The sequence below is a fragment of the Marmota flaviventris genome, chromosome 3, assembly GCF_047511675.1.
Source record: "Marmota flaviventris isolate mMarFla1 chromosome 3, mMarFla1.hap1, whole genome shotgun sequence".
NCBI classification, from domain to species: domain Eukaryota; kingdom Metazoa; phylum Chordata; class Mammalia; order Rodentia; family Sciuridae; genus Marmota; species Marmota flaviventris.
In genome coordinates, this window is record NC_092500.1 from 125460823 (window position 1) to 125479247 (window position 18425).

General features: G+C 36.4%; 1 protein-coding gene and 1 long non-coding RNA gene across 2 annotated transcripts in view; one reads left to right on the forward strand and one right to left on the reverse strand.

Annotated features, from left to right (window-relative positions):
• The window catches only part of LOC114104931 (uncharacterized), a 343694-nt gene that overhangs the window by 169722 nt on the left and 155547 nt on the right, over positions 1-18425 (reverse strand). Inside the window, exons 26-28 of the mRNA XM_071610374.1 lie at positions 2597-2689; positions 2206-2520; positions 821-1135 (exon numbers count right to left, since the gene is read on the reverse strand). Coding sequence (XP_071466475.1) covers positions 821-1135; positions 2206-2520; positions 2597-2689 — 723 coding nt within the window. The remainder of the gene's footprint in view (positions 1-820; positions 1136-2205; positions 2521-2596; positions 2690-18425) is intronic.
• Positions 2194-4185, forward strand: LOC139705241 (uncharacterized). Its single transcript, XR_011707147.1, has 2 exons — positions 2194-2281; positions 4048-4185. It is a non-coding gene; the product is annotated as an uncharacterized lncRNA (long non-coding RNA).

The following is an 18425-nucleotide window of genomic DNA, read 5'->3' on the forward strand; positions in this document are numbered from 1 at the left end:
TGCTTCCCGCACCTCAGAATTAACACTGACTAAATGCTCTCAACCTAAATATAATTCCTCTTTTCCTCAAATTACCCATTTCCACAGCACCTTCCACTTCATGACAGTCACATTATGGCTGGTGTGTGTAGTCATGCTCTAGGGTAAACTCAATGAGGACAAGGACAGTATTTTATTCTTGTCTCTTCTCCAGCACAGAATTAAGTTTCTACCTACAAGTCACAACAATATGACCTGAGAGTTTGTCTTACTGATGTTGATGGATTTCAGAGTAAAAGACAATGAGCTCAAAGATAAACCACTAGTACTGGATTCCCCAAGTTTTCCCACACTGTCTTGATGATATTGGGTGGATGAAGTATTTACTCCTAACCTTAGTTTCCACATCTGGATTAAACGATCACCATAATACCTATGAACAGATTGCTGAGAGGTTTAACCTTCATTACATGTGGGAAAAAATAAACTAACACAATGATAGGACCTAGCAAGTGATTTACCTGATTGAGGTCAAGTTCCTCACTCTTCTAAGGAAATACAGGTTAATTGCTATAGCCTGCACTAGCCATTTGCTTACATGGTTTTTTGGAGGGTAAGTTCATGCTTCCACATGCTTAGTTTAATATCCATGGCATTTCTCACATAAATGAGGTTTACTTATTTCTGTCATCGAAACAAGATTGTAAGTTGAGGCTTAAATAATCTCTTTTCAAACTTTCACCTTGTAGACTTATTTGAACTCACTCCTTTGGTTTGAAAAATATGAATTTCTCTGAAAAGAACCTCCAGAGTGAGGACACAGGAATAGGGAGTAAGTCACCTGAACACATGATATAAGCTTCCTCCTTTGCAGAGCAAGATCTCTGTTTCCAAGGGTCAGAAAGACACTGCCAGAGAGAGGTGTCCATTTTCCTACACTGGATTCCATCCACCCAACGAGGTCTAGAACCTTCTCTGAGAGGAACAGAAGTGTTGAGAGTCCCAGTGTCCCCACAGCCAAGCTGTCTGCAGATCACGGACAAGGTCACAGCTTCCATGGGGCTGTGGCAGACACTGCCCCAGGTGTTGTTGTAGAAAACCTCCAGCCACCCAGCACACTCCTGGTCCTCGCTCACCAACCTGAGGGCCAGGAACTCTGAAACCAAGAGGAGGGAAACAGAACATAGTGAGTATTTTATCCTTAGTTTGTTTTTTTTCAAATCCCTAGATAGAGAGTACTCATTGTTAACTCTGCTGAATAAATGCCCTCTGAGTAGAAAGACAAAATTTTTATCCTTTTTACCTGTTTTACTTACTTGTATGTCTCTTTCTATTTCTGTGACAATGGCATAGTGGAAAATGAGCAGGCAGGAACACTGAGATGGGGCTCTTGCAGGGAGAGAAGAAACACTACCTGACCAAACATCTGACAGACCCTGGGAAAAAGGGTATGGACAATTCATTGACAGAATAGTGAAGTCCCAGATATGTCAGTTCCTGATCCTGAGAGCCTGTAAATAGGTTACCTTATGAGGAAAAGGGGGTTTGAAGACACGATCAAGATGAGGATTTTTAAATGGTGAGATTATTTTCAATTATCCTGGATTAATCATGTGAGCCAATCTAACCACATCCATATACCCATATTCTCAAAAGCAGATAATAGTTTCTGAGCCCTGGTCATAGAGAGATGTGAAGTTGAAAAAAATGGTCAGAGGTGTGCCAGGTGGTCAGTTTGAAGAAGGAAGGGGAATACAGGCAACTTTTAGATGCTGGAAAAGGCAAGGAAGTGAGTCTTCCCAGAGCCTCAGCTGAATGCAGCCCAATGACACCATGTTGATAGCTCAGGTGGACCAGGGTCAGACTTGAATTTGTGTTGTTTTAAGCCACTAGCTCTGTGGTAAGGTTTTACAGCAGCAATAGGAAACTATACAGTGGGTCTCAGGATGTTGCACCCAGAGTAACTGAAGCATGAGGTCTGCAGTCAAGTAGACACTGAAGAGAAAGATTGTCATGAGACAGGGATGAGAAGGAAGGAGCAGAATCTCAGCTGCTGCAGTAAGAATGGTAGCATCTCATCTTCTCTGATAGAGTGACAGGCAGTGTGGGAGGAGCCTCCTCCCACTTCACTCTATCAGCAACTCACCCTCCTCTGCCCTAAGGCTCAGATACCATCCTGAACACCCTCCTCACTTCTCCCACCTGTGCACAGTGTGCACCACAGACCTGAACAGATGACCCCAGCATCCTCCTTGTGCCTGCAGTCGTGCTGCCCCCAGTCCTGGGAAGGGCACTGCCACAGGTAGGCCTCCTCTCCTGTGCAGTTCAGCTCATCCAGCCAGATGGGCCCTGATCCCTCTCCAAAGTGAGCAGAGATGGTGGCCTCCAGGGCCACTCCACAGCCCAACTGTCTGCACACCACATGGGCATCACTCAGGTCCCAGCTGTCATCACAGATGGATCCCCAGGAGCCCTGCTGCAGGATCTCCACTCTGCCTGCACAGCAGCTGCCCCCATCCACCAGGCGGAGCTGTCTGCTGTCTGAGGAGAGACAGGGTCATGTCAGTGGGCATTTGCACAGGGAATGGGACAGCTCTGGTGCTGGAGCCTTGCTCACCTGAGCAGTTGGCAGTGTGTCCCTCTGAGGCTGCAGAGCCTGCTGGGTCAGACCAGGAGTCATTGCACTGGGGCAGCAGCTGGGTCTGGTTTCCTACAGAAAGGGATAGAAAGCAGGAAACTAAATTTAAATACATAATAATCTAGTAATGGCATCTGAAAGCTGTAGGTCATTTTGTCAGTAATTTCTTATCTTCAGAGCTAATCTCCTAATGGAGATTTCTGCTTCTGATTTTGGCAGACTCTTGTGCTTTATATCTAGATCTAGAAGTGATTTTAGGAAAAAGGGAATGTGTCAGTGCTGGTTGAGAGCATTGTACAGCTCCCATGACAGCAAGACTATTGGAGTTAATTTCAGAGAAAAGTAAAAGTGGGATCAGCTATTTTCCCTGGGACGCATTTGCCCATTCAGAGGTAGAAGGTGAAACTGCAAATCTCAGCATGTTTGCTGGATTGCCTTGGGAGTACACAAATATAATTTAGGTTGGACCAAAGAGAATAAATCATATTAAACAACCATGAATATTGTATCATATTTTGTGAATTAAAAAAATTTTGTAATAGGGATGGTGCCTAGTTTCTCAAAACTTCAATTGTTTTTGTGTAAAGTGTTCTACCTTAAATAAAGTACTTAAAAGAGGCAAAATAAAATTCTTTCTAAAAGTTTTGTTCAGTGTTTCAAATTCAATGTTGATCAAAAATACCACATAAAATAGAGTTTAGATACAGAACAAAGAGGAAAAAAGAGAAAAAATGGGAAATATTTTTATATAATTAGTATTGGTGTTTCTTTATAGGTAATTTAAATAATAATGATTAAATGATGTGCATCTTGGCAGAGAAATTATCACAAAAATCTAAAAAAATCAAGAGTTAAAAAATCAACACCTAAAAACCAGAACCCAGAAGATGAGTTTAAAAACAGTAGATTACCACAGAATAAATATAGTCAAATACAAGGACATAAACTACACAGAATAAAGCACAGAAAGACAAGGATAGACAATATAAATAGGGACTTGAACGACATGGTGACTATGTAGTCTATAAGTTTTAGGTATTTAAGACCACTATTGTTAGTGCTAAAAGTATTACTTATAAAATACACCAAATCAGATATTCAGTACACATTTAGTTTTAAAAAATATTCACAAAATTTATGATGCTGTATTCATTGATCTTTGGAGTCCATTACTCCTACCTTTGAATCTGAGCTGACCATGATGACTTGACTATAAGCAATAGAATGTGGTGAAGTCCACATGAACATGGCTTGACTTAGGAATGTAGCTTAGACATTCATGCCTCCTTCTCTTTAGGATGTTTGCTTTATGGGAAATCTACTGAATCGAGAATATCATGTGGAAGAGAGTATTTGCAGGTGGTTCTGTCAGCAGCCCCAGGTAAACTTCAAGCTGCTAGCCATGTGAATGAACTATCCTTGATTCCCAGGTTGGTCAAGCTTTCAAGTGACCTCAGCTCCAGATGACATTCAAGTGCAACATTATGACAGATTCCAGAGGCGACTGCCAAGAGCCTTTCCCAAATTTATGAGTCAGGAATCATGAGAAAAATAAAATGTGTTTTTCATTTGTGTTGCTATTTTATTTACTTGTTTATCTATTTATTTGGAGAATGTATCATGCAGCAATAGCAGCCAGGACCATTATACTTACTGTGAAATAGAGTAATCTACATTCACATATTCATTGTGGCACTATTCACCATACCTAAGATATGGAATCAACCCAGGTGCCTTTGAAAGATAAATTCATTAAGAAATTGTGGCATTTATATACAATGGAATATTCCTCAGCAATAAAAAAGAATAAGATCATGGCATTTGCAGGGAAATGGATGGCATTAGAGAAGATTATGCTAAGTGAAGTTAGCCAATCCCCCCAAAACAAATGCCAAATGTCTTCTCTGATATAAGGAGGGTGACTAAAAATGGGGTTGAGAGGGAGAGCAAGGGAGGAAGATTACCTCTAGATAGGGAATAGGGGTGGGAGGGAAAGGGAGGGAGAAGGGGAATAGCATGGATAGTGGAAGTAGACCCTCATCACTATACAAAATACATGTATGAAGATGCGAATTTGGTGTCAACATACCTTATATATAATCAGAGATATGATAAATTATGATATAATGGTGTATTAAAAATTGTAGTGCAAAAAAAGAAATAAATAAATGTACCAGGACACACACACACACACACACACAAAATAAAATAAAATAAAAATAAGATCCATAACTGGTCATAATTCAAGATATAAAATGGTGAGTGCTTGTTGCAAAGCATTCTTCATCTTTCTTTAGAAATATACATTTTATTTCTGTAATAAATTTATTCATGATACTCCAGTAAAATGTCTCTACTAAGGAAAAAAAAGAAATTGTGGTATCATAGCCATTAGGAAGAATGGAGTACTGTCATTTGCAGCAAAATGGATGGCATTGGAGGACATCATGCTATGTTAAATATCCCAGACACAGAAAAACAAGTACTCCATGTTCTGTATCATATATGAAAGCCAAGTGAGTTCACCTAAATGGAGAGTAGTGATTGCTACAGGCTGTAGATAATACTTATAGCACTAGCTCTTTGCAATACCAAAAATTCATGTGCAAAAAGTTCAGGAAGACTTGTGTTCTGTGACTAATTTTTCTGACATATATAGTTTCAATTTCTACTTTGTAAAAAAGTCAAAGGCAATTTTCACTTATGTAGAGGAATCTCAGGTATCAATTTAAATATACTTTAGTACTTAACCATTTTGCTTATTGCCACAGCTCAAAATGGGGACTTTCTATAAAATTATTGACTTGTATTAAAAAATATTGTTATAAAAAGCAAAGAAAAATTCTAAGAGTTTCATAATAAAAAGATTATATAAATATGAGAACTTAAATGCAGCACATTACTGTATCCTTTTTGCTGTGAATATCATATTTAGAAAAAATTATAAAAATATGATCAAGGCTAATGCACTACACAATATTATTATAATAAGTCTATGGTATTTAGCTACTATACTGTGGTCATGTAAGAAATTCTTGAATGTATTTTAGGAGTAAAGGGGAACATCATATTATCCATCTACTCTTAACTAGTCATTCAGAAAGATTTTATATATTCATGGATAAATGAATGTATCAGGACACATGTGGCAGAAGGAGGGGAGAATATGGGAAAATAGTAGCATTGTGGAATCTGGGTCAGGGTTACCTGGAACTTTTATACTATCCTAGCTTTTTCAGAATTCTCAAATTGTAAAAAAAAAGAAAAAGAAAAAAAATGAATGAAAGAAATAAGAAAAACCAGCTCATAAAAACCCCAAATGTACTAGGAATAAGAAAGACAGTGGAATGAGTTGGACACAATTTTCTTATGTACATATAAGAATACCTCATAATGAGCCTCCACATCATCTCTAACCACAATACTAGGACCCCAATTAGAATAAGATATACTCCATATTTGTATAAATATGTCCAAATATACTCAACTGTCATGTATATCTAAAAAGAGAAAATAAAAAATAAAATAGAAAACAAAGGGAATTCATTCCTAGGACATTTCCTAAGAGAAACACTAACAGCATTAAAAACATAAAATACCTAGGAGTACACCTAGTAAAAGTTATGTATAAATCTCTGAGAGATATTAGAGATATATCTTTTAAGTCAATTATTTACACATTCATGTGTAGGCCAAAGCCAATATCAATCTAAATGTCATCATATTTTTTGTGTTAAATATATCAAAATGTTTCTAAAATTTATGTGAAGTGCATAAGACCAAGTATGATCAACACATTAGGCAAGAAAAACAACACAATAAGAGCAGTTACTTTAATCTTTAGGGAAAATTACTCAGACACAATATAACCTTATAATAATTAAGCAGGTAAGCATAGCTGCAAGGTTAGAAAATGACGTAATGGAACAGAACAGAGTGTAGAACAAGATTAAGAAATATCTGCATGCTGTTTATTTCCAAGCAGTAATGGCTAATGTACTATGACCTTTTCGGTAAACATTCTGTATTAACTGGATGTCCAGAGGAATAATGTTAATAACTATTTTTCAAACAACACACAGCATAATACAATACCAATCCCAGAAAGATTGCATATATATGTAAAAGAAAAGTAATTAAACATGTATAAGATGTTTTTGTAGATTATTTTTTTCTGATTATATTGTAGAAAAGTTCTATTTTAAAAGGACAAGAATATTTTTACAGGAACAGTTTGTAAGTTGTGCTTTATTAAGAATGAGTATTTTACCCCTGAAAGAATACCATGTTAGGAGAGTTAAAGTAAAAGAACAAGGGTTAAAAACCTAGTACAAACATATGTGCACCAAAAGATATCATCATGGTAGTTTGTAGGATCATTATTTGGGAATTTATGAAGTGTCAAATCTCCACGTGAGTTGAAAGAATCAATACATTGTCATGTGGTCATTTGGCAAAAAACTCTACATCAGCAAAATTAAATGAAACTCAGATACAAATAACATCATGGGTTAATTTTAAGAATTATGTTGTGTCCAAATAGACACAAAAAGAGAACGTACTGCATGATTTTATATAAGGTCAATACCTGACAAGAATTTATTTTGGCGGCAGAAGTTAGAGTGGTATTCTTTCAGGAGAGGAGGTCATAGTGACTGGAGGGATGTGCACACCATTTCTGGGAGCTGCCAATATTCTTTGATGATCCAGTTGAAGTACAGAATGGAGCCAGCATTCATTGATATACATTGTTCTCTATAAATTTCAATAAATAATAATGCTTACTTAAAAATATTCCTCTGAGAGGATACTAGGATGATGGCAGAATAGAGAGGTTGCTTCCCTGGCCACTCCATGGCATGAAATCAAGAAAGCAGACAGGCAGATTTTCAGCAAGGTGGGCGAATGAAATCTTTATTGAGGGAGGCTTTACTGTAATTTTTTATTAGGGGAAGCTTTACTGGAATTTAATACTGGACACTCAAAATAGATCAGGGACTCAGGAGATCAAATATAATAAAATAAAGAAGAAATACCCAGCTCTCCAGCCATGGTATTGGCTGGAGGCACGAATCAGCATGTACTGCCACAATGAAGTAAAGCCATAAGGGAATTAAATGAACCTCCATTATCAGGAGGACTCAGGCATGTCAGGGTACAGAATGTTTAGAGATCAACATTCTGCCCAACTAAATAGTCAGGGACTCTGAACAATAACCTTATACAGGAAAGAAACTGCATTTTCTCTCTCAGAAGTGGCATGTGGATGACAGCAGAAGAAACTATTTTGCAGCTTCAGTGCAGGGACTGGCAGCTGAGGGAGCTGAATTCTGGAAGACTGAGTCTGGCTTAAAAAACAAGCCAGGCAAACCCATGCTGCATGACAGAGAGCATGGCTAAGTAACCAGGAGAAACTCAAGAATGGAGAGATGTTTATATTGGGGAATACTAGTTGTGGAAACCCATCAGGCTTCCTCCTCCAATCTAGCAAGAATGCAGGACTGGAAGACTGAGAATTTGATAGTGCAGGGATGGGAGAGATTGTTTGAAAATGGAATCAGAAGCCAGGAATCATGGGGTCTGCAGGTAAAATGGGGGGGCTAAGAACTGGCTCCTATATCATATGAGTGGAACCCAAAGGAGATTTCTGGGGTGCAGGCTTCTATGCAGGAGAGGAGGTCCCAGTGACTGGAGGGATGTGCACACCACTGGGAATTACTTGGCACTGGAGGTGTGGTGATTTAAAATCTCCAGACCAATTGGCATTCAGCAAAGATACTGGAGCATACTTAAGCCTAAACCCCACCTTCAGGTGTTCCACCTTCAGGTGTTCCAGAATTAACTTTCTCACCCTAGCAACCTCACCTGAGGCAAGCATCATATTCCAGACAACTCCTCCTAATTGCTTAGAAGGGAAGCTGAGAATATTTTGAACTCCAATGGAAACAATTGTTCAACCTTTTATCAAGATTTTTTTTCTTTTTCTTTTTTTCTCTTACATTTCTACCATTTTTGAAACTAATTATTTCTCATCCATTTGTTTATAGAGGACTAGGATGTCTGATTAGTACATTTTAGTTTTGTCTTGATTTCTTTCATTTTTTCTTTTTCAATTTTTTTAAAAAAATTTTTACTATATATATATATATATATATATATATATATATATATATATATATTCTCTCATTTATCTGTTTTCTCTGATTATCTTTCTCTCTTTTCTCCTAACAGCCAACCTCCATTATTCCCTCTTTCACTCTTCCTTTAATTTATTACTTCCATCATCTCTCCTCCATCCTTATAATCATCACATCCTACACAACTTCTGTTCTTTCTTTACTTACCATTTGAAATCATTTTAAATGTAGGCAATAGCTGAACATATTTCTGTTTATTGTGAAAAAACTGTAGATGTCTTAGTAGGAGTTATTTGGTTTAAAGTTGTATATTATTTGCATTGGTTGCTGTTATTACTTGTCTCCCCTTTAATGGTAAGGTATTGAAAACCTTCAGGGACACTAGAAGTCTACATGGTGTAAACTGTACTGCTTCAGATACACACTGCTGGATGGGTAGACATATAAACAACATAAAAAATTAGGGGAACAAAGAACCCAAAACAAATAAAGATGCTCTAATATTATATTGAATACATTGACACCACAGTGAAAGAAATATCAGGGAAGGAGTTTAGAATGTACATAGTTAAACTGATCTGTGAGGCAAAGGATGATGTAAGGAGTAAAAACAGACAAGAAACTCAGGAGGTGAAAGATCACTTCAATAAAGAGATTGATTCTGAAAATAAATCAAGCAGAAAATCTCAAAATGAAGGGATCAATAAACTAAATTAAAAATCCAATGGAAAACATGACCAACAGATGAGACCACTTGGAAGACAGTTTCATGCAATAAATACAAAACATATAATCATGAAAATAAAGTTGATCATGGAGAAAGGATGTAAAGAGACCATGAACAAAACTTCTAAGAAACGTGGAATAACAGGAAAAGTCCAAATTTAAGATTTATTGGGATAGATGAAGACACAGAGATATAAAGGCATGCAGAATCTTTGAAATTTAATAATACCAGAAAGCTTCCCAAATTGAAAGAATGAAATGGAAAATCAAATACAGGAGGATTACAGGACCCCAAACATACAGAATTACAACAGACCCACACCAAGGCACATTATATTGAAAATGTCTAACAGACAGAATAAGGATAGAATTTTAAAGGCTGGTAGAGAAAAATGTCAGGTTACATTTAGAGGGAAACCAATTTGGATCTCAGCTGATTTCTCAACCCAGACCCTCAAATACAGGAAGTCTTGGAATATTATATGCCAAGCTCTGAAAGAAAATGGATGTCAGCCAATAATAATATACAAGCAAAATTAAGCTTCAGATTTTAAGATGAAATAAAAACCTTCTATGGTTTAAAACAAGTTAAAAAAATTCACAACTATAAATCCTGCATTACAGACCATTGTCAACAAAATATTCCTTGAAGAAGAAATAAAAAATAAAAGTGAAAACCAACAAAGGGAGTCACCACACTAAAGGAATGGTCAATAAAATGATAAACGAATTCAAATTAAAAACCTGAAATAGAGATACAAGATGGCGTGCTAGAAGGAGGTTGCATTCTGTGTCACTCCATGACCTGGGATTCAAGTGGTGGTAATGCTGTCTCTCTGCAAGTGATTAACATAACAGCTGCTCCCACATAGGTCTCCAGGCCTCAGCATCAGTATAAAACCTCTTGACACTTGCCCACACATGACCTCTGGGTGCCCAAGCAGGAGCACTGTCATCAGCACCCATGCAGAACTCCTGGCTGCCACTCCCAAGCAGGACACCCGGCCACTGACCATGTGCAGAAACTCCAGCTGCCACTCCTGGTAGACCCCAACTACCAACACGGGTCTCCCCCAGTTGCCTCCATCTTGGGATACTGCAACTATTGCCATAGTCCACTACATGTGGAAGCCTGCACCTGGGAACAGCCATCAGCCACAACACATGCATGCCACAGAGCTGCATCTCCAAACACCCCACCCACTGCTACCACCCGGCCCCACTGCATCCGACATCCTATCACCGAAAGCAGCTGCCTCAATCTTGGGACATCTTCATGACTATCTTTAGTTGGGACAACCCTCAGCTTGGAACAGTGGCTGGGACTTAGAATCAATATCAAGGTATCTTTAGTCCCCCAATCCCTCAACTCCCCAGCAGCTTCTAACCTGGCACAGTGCTTGTGGCTATGCAGCTGGACCCTAGCTCACAAAACCTGGTTTTGAACTGTGCAATACAAAACAGTTCTCTGTGACAGGTGCACAGCCCCTAGAGCCCAGCCTACAAGACCTGCAGAGAAATGTTCCTGATTGGGAAGTAGAAAGGGTGGGGGTGAGTGAGATAGAAGTTAGAGATTAACTTAGAGACCAGGAATTGTGAGGTTTACAGTAGTTATAATAAGATAAGTCCAGGCACCCACATCACATGAGCAAGCCTCCAAGGACATCCTTTGAATGCAGCCTCCCATTGGTGACCATCAATTGCTATACCCCACATCTAGGAGCTCAAGCCACAAGACCAGCCCTCCTACCTTAATAACCTTCACCATCCTGAAGGTGGAGATACCAAACAAAAGACAATTCTACTTATTGGATGAGAAGGGAAGCAGGAAAGATACTGCTCTCCAACAAAAACAATCCTTGTATCTATCTTCCTTTGAGAATTTTTTCCCCCTCTTCCTCTCTCTTCTTCTGCCCTCACACCTCTAACATTTGTGGAACCAAGTACTTTTCATGAATTAGGCTACTGAGGACTGGGATGTCTGAATAGTATATTACAATTGTGTTGCATAGTCTAATATGTCCTATTTTTACATTTTTAAATTTTTCTTAATATTTCTGTTTGCTTGTTTTATGTACTCTATTTAGTCTTGTCATGTACTTGTCTCCCCCAAATCACTTTCTCTCTCTTCTGTTACTAACCAATTTCTTTAGATTCCTCCTTCATGCTTTCTAAGATATAATAACTCTATATCATCATCTCCTACCCTCTCAACATCTTATCCTACTCCTCACACCTAGTTCTTTGCCCAGCATCAGACACTGTAGACCCTTTTTGTAAACCTACACTTTATATTGTAGATAATAATTGAACCCACTATTTCTGTATATTGTGACAAAACTGAAAACATCTTAATAGCAGCTATTTGGTTTAAGGTTGTATATTGTTTATATTGGGATCTGTTAATATTGTTCTCCCCCTTAAAGGAGAGGTATTGGAATACTCCAGGGACACTATAAGCCTATAGGGTAAAAATTGTAATGCCTGGATCCACAGTGCTAGAAGGGGAGACACACAAACAACATGAAAAAAAACAAGGGAAGAAAGTGCCCCAAATAAACCAAGGTACTACATTTTTAGAATCCATGGCCAGCACAAGAGAATAAATGACAGAGAATGAATTCAGGATATACATAGTTAAAATTTTCTGTGATATAGAACAGCAAATACAGGCAGCAAAAGATCATTTTGATAAAGAGCTGCATAAGCAAATACAGGAAGCAAAAGATTACCTCAATAAGGAGATAGCAGTTTTGAAAAAAAACAACAAACAGAAATCCTTGAAATGAAAGAAACAATAAACCAAATTAAAAACTCAACATAAAGCACCACCAAAAGGTTAGATCACTTGGAATACAGAACCTCAGGCAATGAAGACAAAATATATAATCTTGAAAATAAAGTTGACCACACAGTGAAGATAGTAAGAAACCCTGAGCAGAACATTCAAGAATAACGGGATAACATAAAAAGATCAAATTTAAGAATTATCGTGATAGTGGAAGGCATAGATTTCCAAACCAAATGAATGAACAATCTTTTCAATGAAATAATATCAGAAAATTTTCCAAACATGAAGAATAAATTGGAAAATCAAATAAAAGAGGCTTACAGGATACCAAATGTATGAAATCACAACAGATCCACACCAAGGCACACAGAATAAGGAGAAATACTTAGAATAAAGAATAAGGAGAGAATTTTAAAAGTCACAAGAGAAAGGAATAAGATTACATATAGGGGGAAACCAACTAGGATATCTGTAGATTTTTCCACCTAGACCCTGAAAGTTAGAAGATGATGGAACAACACATGCCATGCTCTGGAAAAAAACAGATACCAACCAAAAATCTTATATTCAGAAAATTAAGCTTTATATTTGATGATGAAATGAAAATCTTCCATGATAAACAAAAGTTAAAAGAATTTACAACTAGAAAGCCTGCACTACAGAACATTCTTGGGAAAATATTCCATGAGGAGGCAATGACAACAATGAAAATCTACAAAAGGAGGTGTTACGATAAACATAATACCAATCAAAGGAGAAATCAAGTCAAGTTAAATACCAAAAATAAACAAAAATGACCAGGAAAACAAATCAAATCTCAATAATATCCCTAAATGTTAATGACCTAATCTCACCAATCAAAAGACATAGACTGGCAGACTGGATTAAAAAAAGAAAGACCCAACAATATGCTGCATTCAAGAGACTCATCTTATAGGAAAAGACATTCACAGACTGAAGATAAAAGGTTGGACAAAAACATACCATTTACATGGTCTGCAGAAAGAAGCAGGGGTTTCCATCCTCATATCAAATAAATGTAGACATCAAGTAGATGTCAAGTAGATGTCAAGCCAAAGTTAATCAAAAGGGACAAAGAGGACATTTCATACTGCTTAAGGGAAACATACATCAACAGACATAACAATTATAAATATATATATGCCCCCCAAAATGGAGCATCTATGTTCATTAAACAAACTCTTCTCAAGTTCAAGAGTTAAATAAACCAGAACACAATAATTCTGGGTGATTTTAACACACTTCTTTCAAGACTGGATAGATCTTCCAAACAATAGCTGAACAAAGAAACTATCAAACTCAATAATACATTCAATAACTTAGACTTAACAGACATATATAGAATATTTCATCCATCAATGAGCAAATACACTTTCTTCTCAGCAGCACATGGATCCTTCTGTAAATAGACCATATATTATGCCATAAAGCAACACTCAGCAAATACAAAAATAAAATAGAGATACTACCATGCATTCTGTCAGATCATAAGGGAATTAAATAAGAAATAAATGATAAAATAAAAATAGAAGCTACTTCAACACCTGGAGACTAAATAATATGCTATTGAATGAACAATGGGTTGCAAAAGACATCAAAGAGGAGATTAAAAAATTCTTAGAGGTAAATGAGAGCACTGATACAACATATTGAAATCTCTGGGACACTATGAAGGTAGTACTAAGAGGAAAGTTCATTGCATGGAATTCATTCCTTCAAAGAAGAAAAAGTCAATAAAAAATGATATAACATTACATCTCAAAGCCTAGAAAAAGAAGAACAAATCAACACCAAAAGCAGTAGAAGACAGGAAATAATTAAAATCAGAGCTGAAATCAATGACATTGAAACAAAACAAACAATTCAAAAATTTGACAAAGCAAAAAGTTGGTTGTTTGGAAAAGTAAATAAAATTGATAAAATCTTAGCCATGTTAATGAATATAAGGAGAGTGGAAACTCAAATTACTAATATTTGTGATGAAAAAGAAAATATCATGGGGGCTGAGATTGTGTCTCAGTGGTAGAGCACTCACCTCACACATGTGAGACCCTGTGTTTGATCCTCAGCACCACACAAAAATAAGTAAATAAAATAAAGGTATTGTGTTCAACTACTAAAAAAAATATTAAAAAAGAAAAAAGGAAATATCATGACAAACACTACAGAAGATAATTAGAAATTATTTTGAAAATTTCCAATAAAATAAAAAATATTGAAGGCATTGACAAATTTTTAGAGTCATATGATTTTCCCAAACTTAATCAGGATATAAGAGACCATATATGCAAGTTGTATATACACAAGTATATACAATTTCAAGAAATGAAATAGAAGATGCCATCAGAACCACACCAATCACGAAAAGCCCAAAACCAGATGGATACACAGTTGAGTTCTACAAGACCTTCAAAGAAGAACTAATGCCGATACTCCTCAAATTATTTTATGAAATAGAAAAAGAGGGAATACTTCCAAACTCATTCTATGAGACCAATATCATCCTGATTCCAAAACCAGACAAAGACACATCAAAGAAAGAAAAATTCAGACCAATATCTCTAATGAACATAGATGCAAAAATTCTCAATAAAATTCTGGCAAATCAAATACAAAAACATATCAAGAAGATAGAGCACCATGATCAAGTGGGATTTATCCAAGGGATGCAAGGTTGGTTCAATAAATGGAAATCAATAAATGTAATCTATCACATCAATAGACTTAAAGATAAGAATCATATGATCATCTCAATAGATGCAGAAAAAGCATTTGATAAAATTCAGCACCCCTAACGCTCAAAACACTAGAGAAACTAGGGATAACAGGAACATATTTCAGCATTTTAAAAGCTATCTATGCTAAGGCCTAGGCTAGCATCAATCTAAATTGAGAAAAATTGAAAGCATCCCCTCTAAAAACGAAAACAAGACAGGGATGCTCTCTTTCACCACTTCTATTTAACATAAGTCTTGAAACTCTTGCCAGAGCAATTAGATGAAAGAAATTAAAGAGATATGGATAGGAAAAGAAGAACTCAAACTACTAGTATTTGCCAATGATATGATTCTGTACCTAGATGATCCAAAAAATTCCACCAGAAAACTTCTAGAACTAATAAATGAATTTAGCAAAGTAGCACAGTATAAAATCAAGGCCCATAAATCAAAGGCATTTCTGTACATCAATGACAAATCCTCTAAAAGAGAAACTAGGAAAACTACCCCACTTACAATAGCCTCAAAAAAATTGAGAATCAACTTAATGAAAGAGGTGAAATACCTCTACAATGAAAACTACAGAATGCTAAAGAAAGAAATTAAAGAAGACCTTAAAAAATGGAAAAACCTCCTTTGTTCTTAGATAGGTAGAATTAATATTGTCAAAATAACCATAGTAACAACAGATTTAATGTAATTCCAATAAAATTCCCAATGATATTCTTTATACAAATAGAAAAAGCAATTATGAAATTTATCTGGAAAAATAAAAGACTCAGAATAGCTAAAGCAGCTATTAAGAATATAAATAACAATTTGTGTTGGTGAGGATGTGGGGAAAAAGGCACATTAATACATTGCTGGTGGGACTGCAACTTGGTGCAACCACTCTGGAAAACACTATGGAGAGTCCTTGAAAAACTTGGAATGGAACCACCATTTGACCCAACTATCCCACTCCTTGGTTTATACCCAAAGGACTTTAAAACAGCATATTGTAGTGACACAGCCACATCAATGTTTATAGCAGCACAATTCATAATAGCTGAATTGTGGAGCCACCCTAGATGCCCTTCAGTAAATAAATACATAAAGAAAATGTGGTATATATACATAATGAAATACTACTCAGCATTAAAAGAGAATAAAATCATGGTATTTGCAGGCAAGTGGATGGAGTTGAAGAATATTATGCTAAACGAAGTAAGTCAATCCCCCCAAAACCCAATGACCAATGTTTTCTTTCATATGAGAATTCTGGTTCATAATGGGGATGGGGGAGTATGGGAGAAATGGACGAACTTTAAACAGGGCAAAGGGTAAGCACAGAAATGGAGGGAGCATGGGGATAAGAAAAATGGTGGAATGATATGGACATCATTACCTTAAGTATATGTATGAAGACATAAATGATGTGACTCTATTTTGTATACAAAAGAGACATGAAAAATTGTGATCTATATGTGTACTATAAATTGAAATGTATTCTGCTGTCATGTATAACAAATTAGAATAAATACATAAATTGGGGCTGGGGATGTGGCTCAAGCGGTAGTGCGCTCGCCTGGCGTGCGTGCAGACCAGGTTCAATCCTCAGTATCACATACAAACAAAGATGTTGTGTCCACTGAAAAACTAAAATAAATAAATAAATAAAATTCTCTCTCTCTCTTTAAAAAAAAGAATAAATACATAAATTAAAAAAGAAATAAACCAAAATGACTGGTAATATAAATCATGTCTCAATAAAAACTTTGAGGGTAAATAGCCTAGACACATTGACAGAAAGATATAGACTGCCAGATTGGATTAAAAAAGACTCCAAAATATTCTGATCCATAATGGGGATGTGGGAGAGGAGCATGGGAGGAATGAAGAAACTTTAGATAGGGTACACCTCATAGGCAAAGACATTCACAGACAGAGGTTAAAGAATGGGGAAAAAATATCACTCTCTTAGATCATCTAAACAAGCAGGGGTTTTTATCCTCATATTAGATAAAGTGGACTTCAAGCCAAAGTTAATCATAAGTGACAAAGAAGGCAATTTCATACTGCTTAAGGAAATGATACATCAGCAAGACATACCAATCATAAATATTTATGCCCCAATGCCGCAGTCTGGCTGGGCACAAAATTACGAGCCACTCAAGCAGGAACAAACTTTATTTTTGAAACTGCTGCCAATGCCCCGTATGCTCCCGGGAAGATTGCTGACCGACCCACGCGGTGTTCTCCCGGACCCCCACAGGAAGTCCCTCCTCCGGAATTCCTTCCTACCGCACTTCCCCAACCAATGGGAACTCTCCAGGAGTCCCGTAGCAGGCCGAGGTGGACAGCAGGAGTCCAATATCCATATGAATGTAGATCTTAACATAATCATATCATCTCAATGGCTTGCTGGCGTCATCTTTCAACCAAAAATGCCATGCATCATATTACTTGGCTGTGGCTCTTAGCCCCCCAAACTATGGAGCATCTAAATAATCAAGCAAACCATTCTCAATTTCAAGAATCAAATAGACCACACCACAATAATACTGGGTGACTTTAACACATGTCTGTTAATACTGGATAGATCTATCAAACAAAAACTATAAAAAGAAACTATAGAACTTCTGAATACATTTTATAATTTAGACTTAAGGTACATATATAGACTATTTATCCATCGAGGACTGAATACACTTTCTTTTCAGCAGCACATGAATCCTTCTGTAAAATAGACTCTATCTCAGACCACAGTGCAACTCTTAGCAAATACAAAAATATAGAGATAATGCCTCGTATTCTATCAGATCATAAAGGAATTAAATTAGAAATAAGTAATAAAATAAAAAAAATAGAAGCTACTCTAATACCTGGAGACTAATTAATACACTATTGAATGACAAATGGGTAGCAGAAGAAATCAGGGATGGAACAAAAAAATACTTAGGGGTAAATGAAAATAGTGCTACAACATATCAAAATCTCTGAGACACTACAAAGGCAGTGCTAAGAGGAATGTTCATTGCATTGATCTCATTCACTAAAAGAATAGAAAGTAAACAAATAAATAACCTCACATTAAATCTCAAAGCTTAGAAAAAGAAGAACAAATCAAGGCCAACATAGTAGAAGATAGAAAAAATTAAAATTAGAGCTGAAATTAAAGAGATTGAAACAAAAGAAACAACAAAACAAAAGTTGGTTCTTTGAAAAAAATCAATAAAATTGATGTCCTTAGCTGCTCCAACTAAGACAAAGAGAGAAAACTCAAATTACTAATATTTGGATGAAAAGGAAATATCACAGTAGACACTACTGAAATACAAACAATAATCAGAAACTATTTTGAAAATTTACATACCAATAAAATAGAAAATCTTGACGACATCAACAAATTTTTAGAGACATATAATCTACCCAAG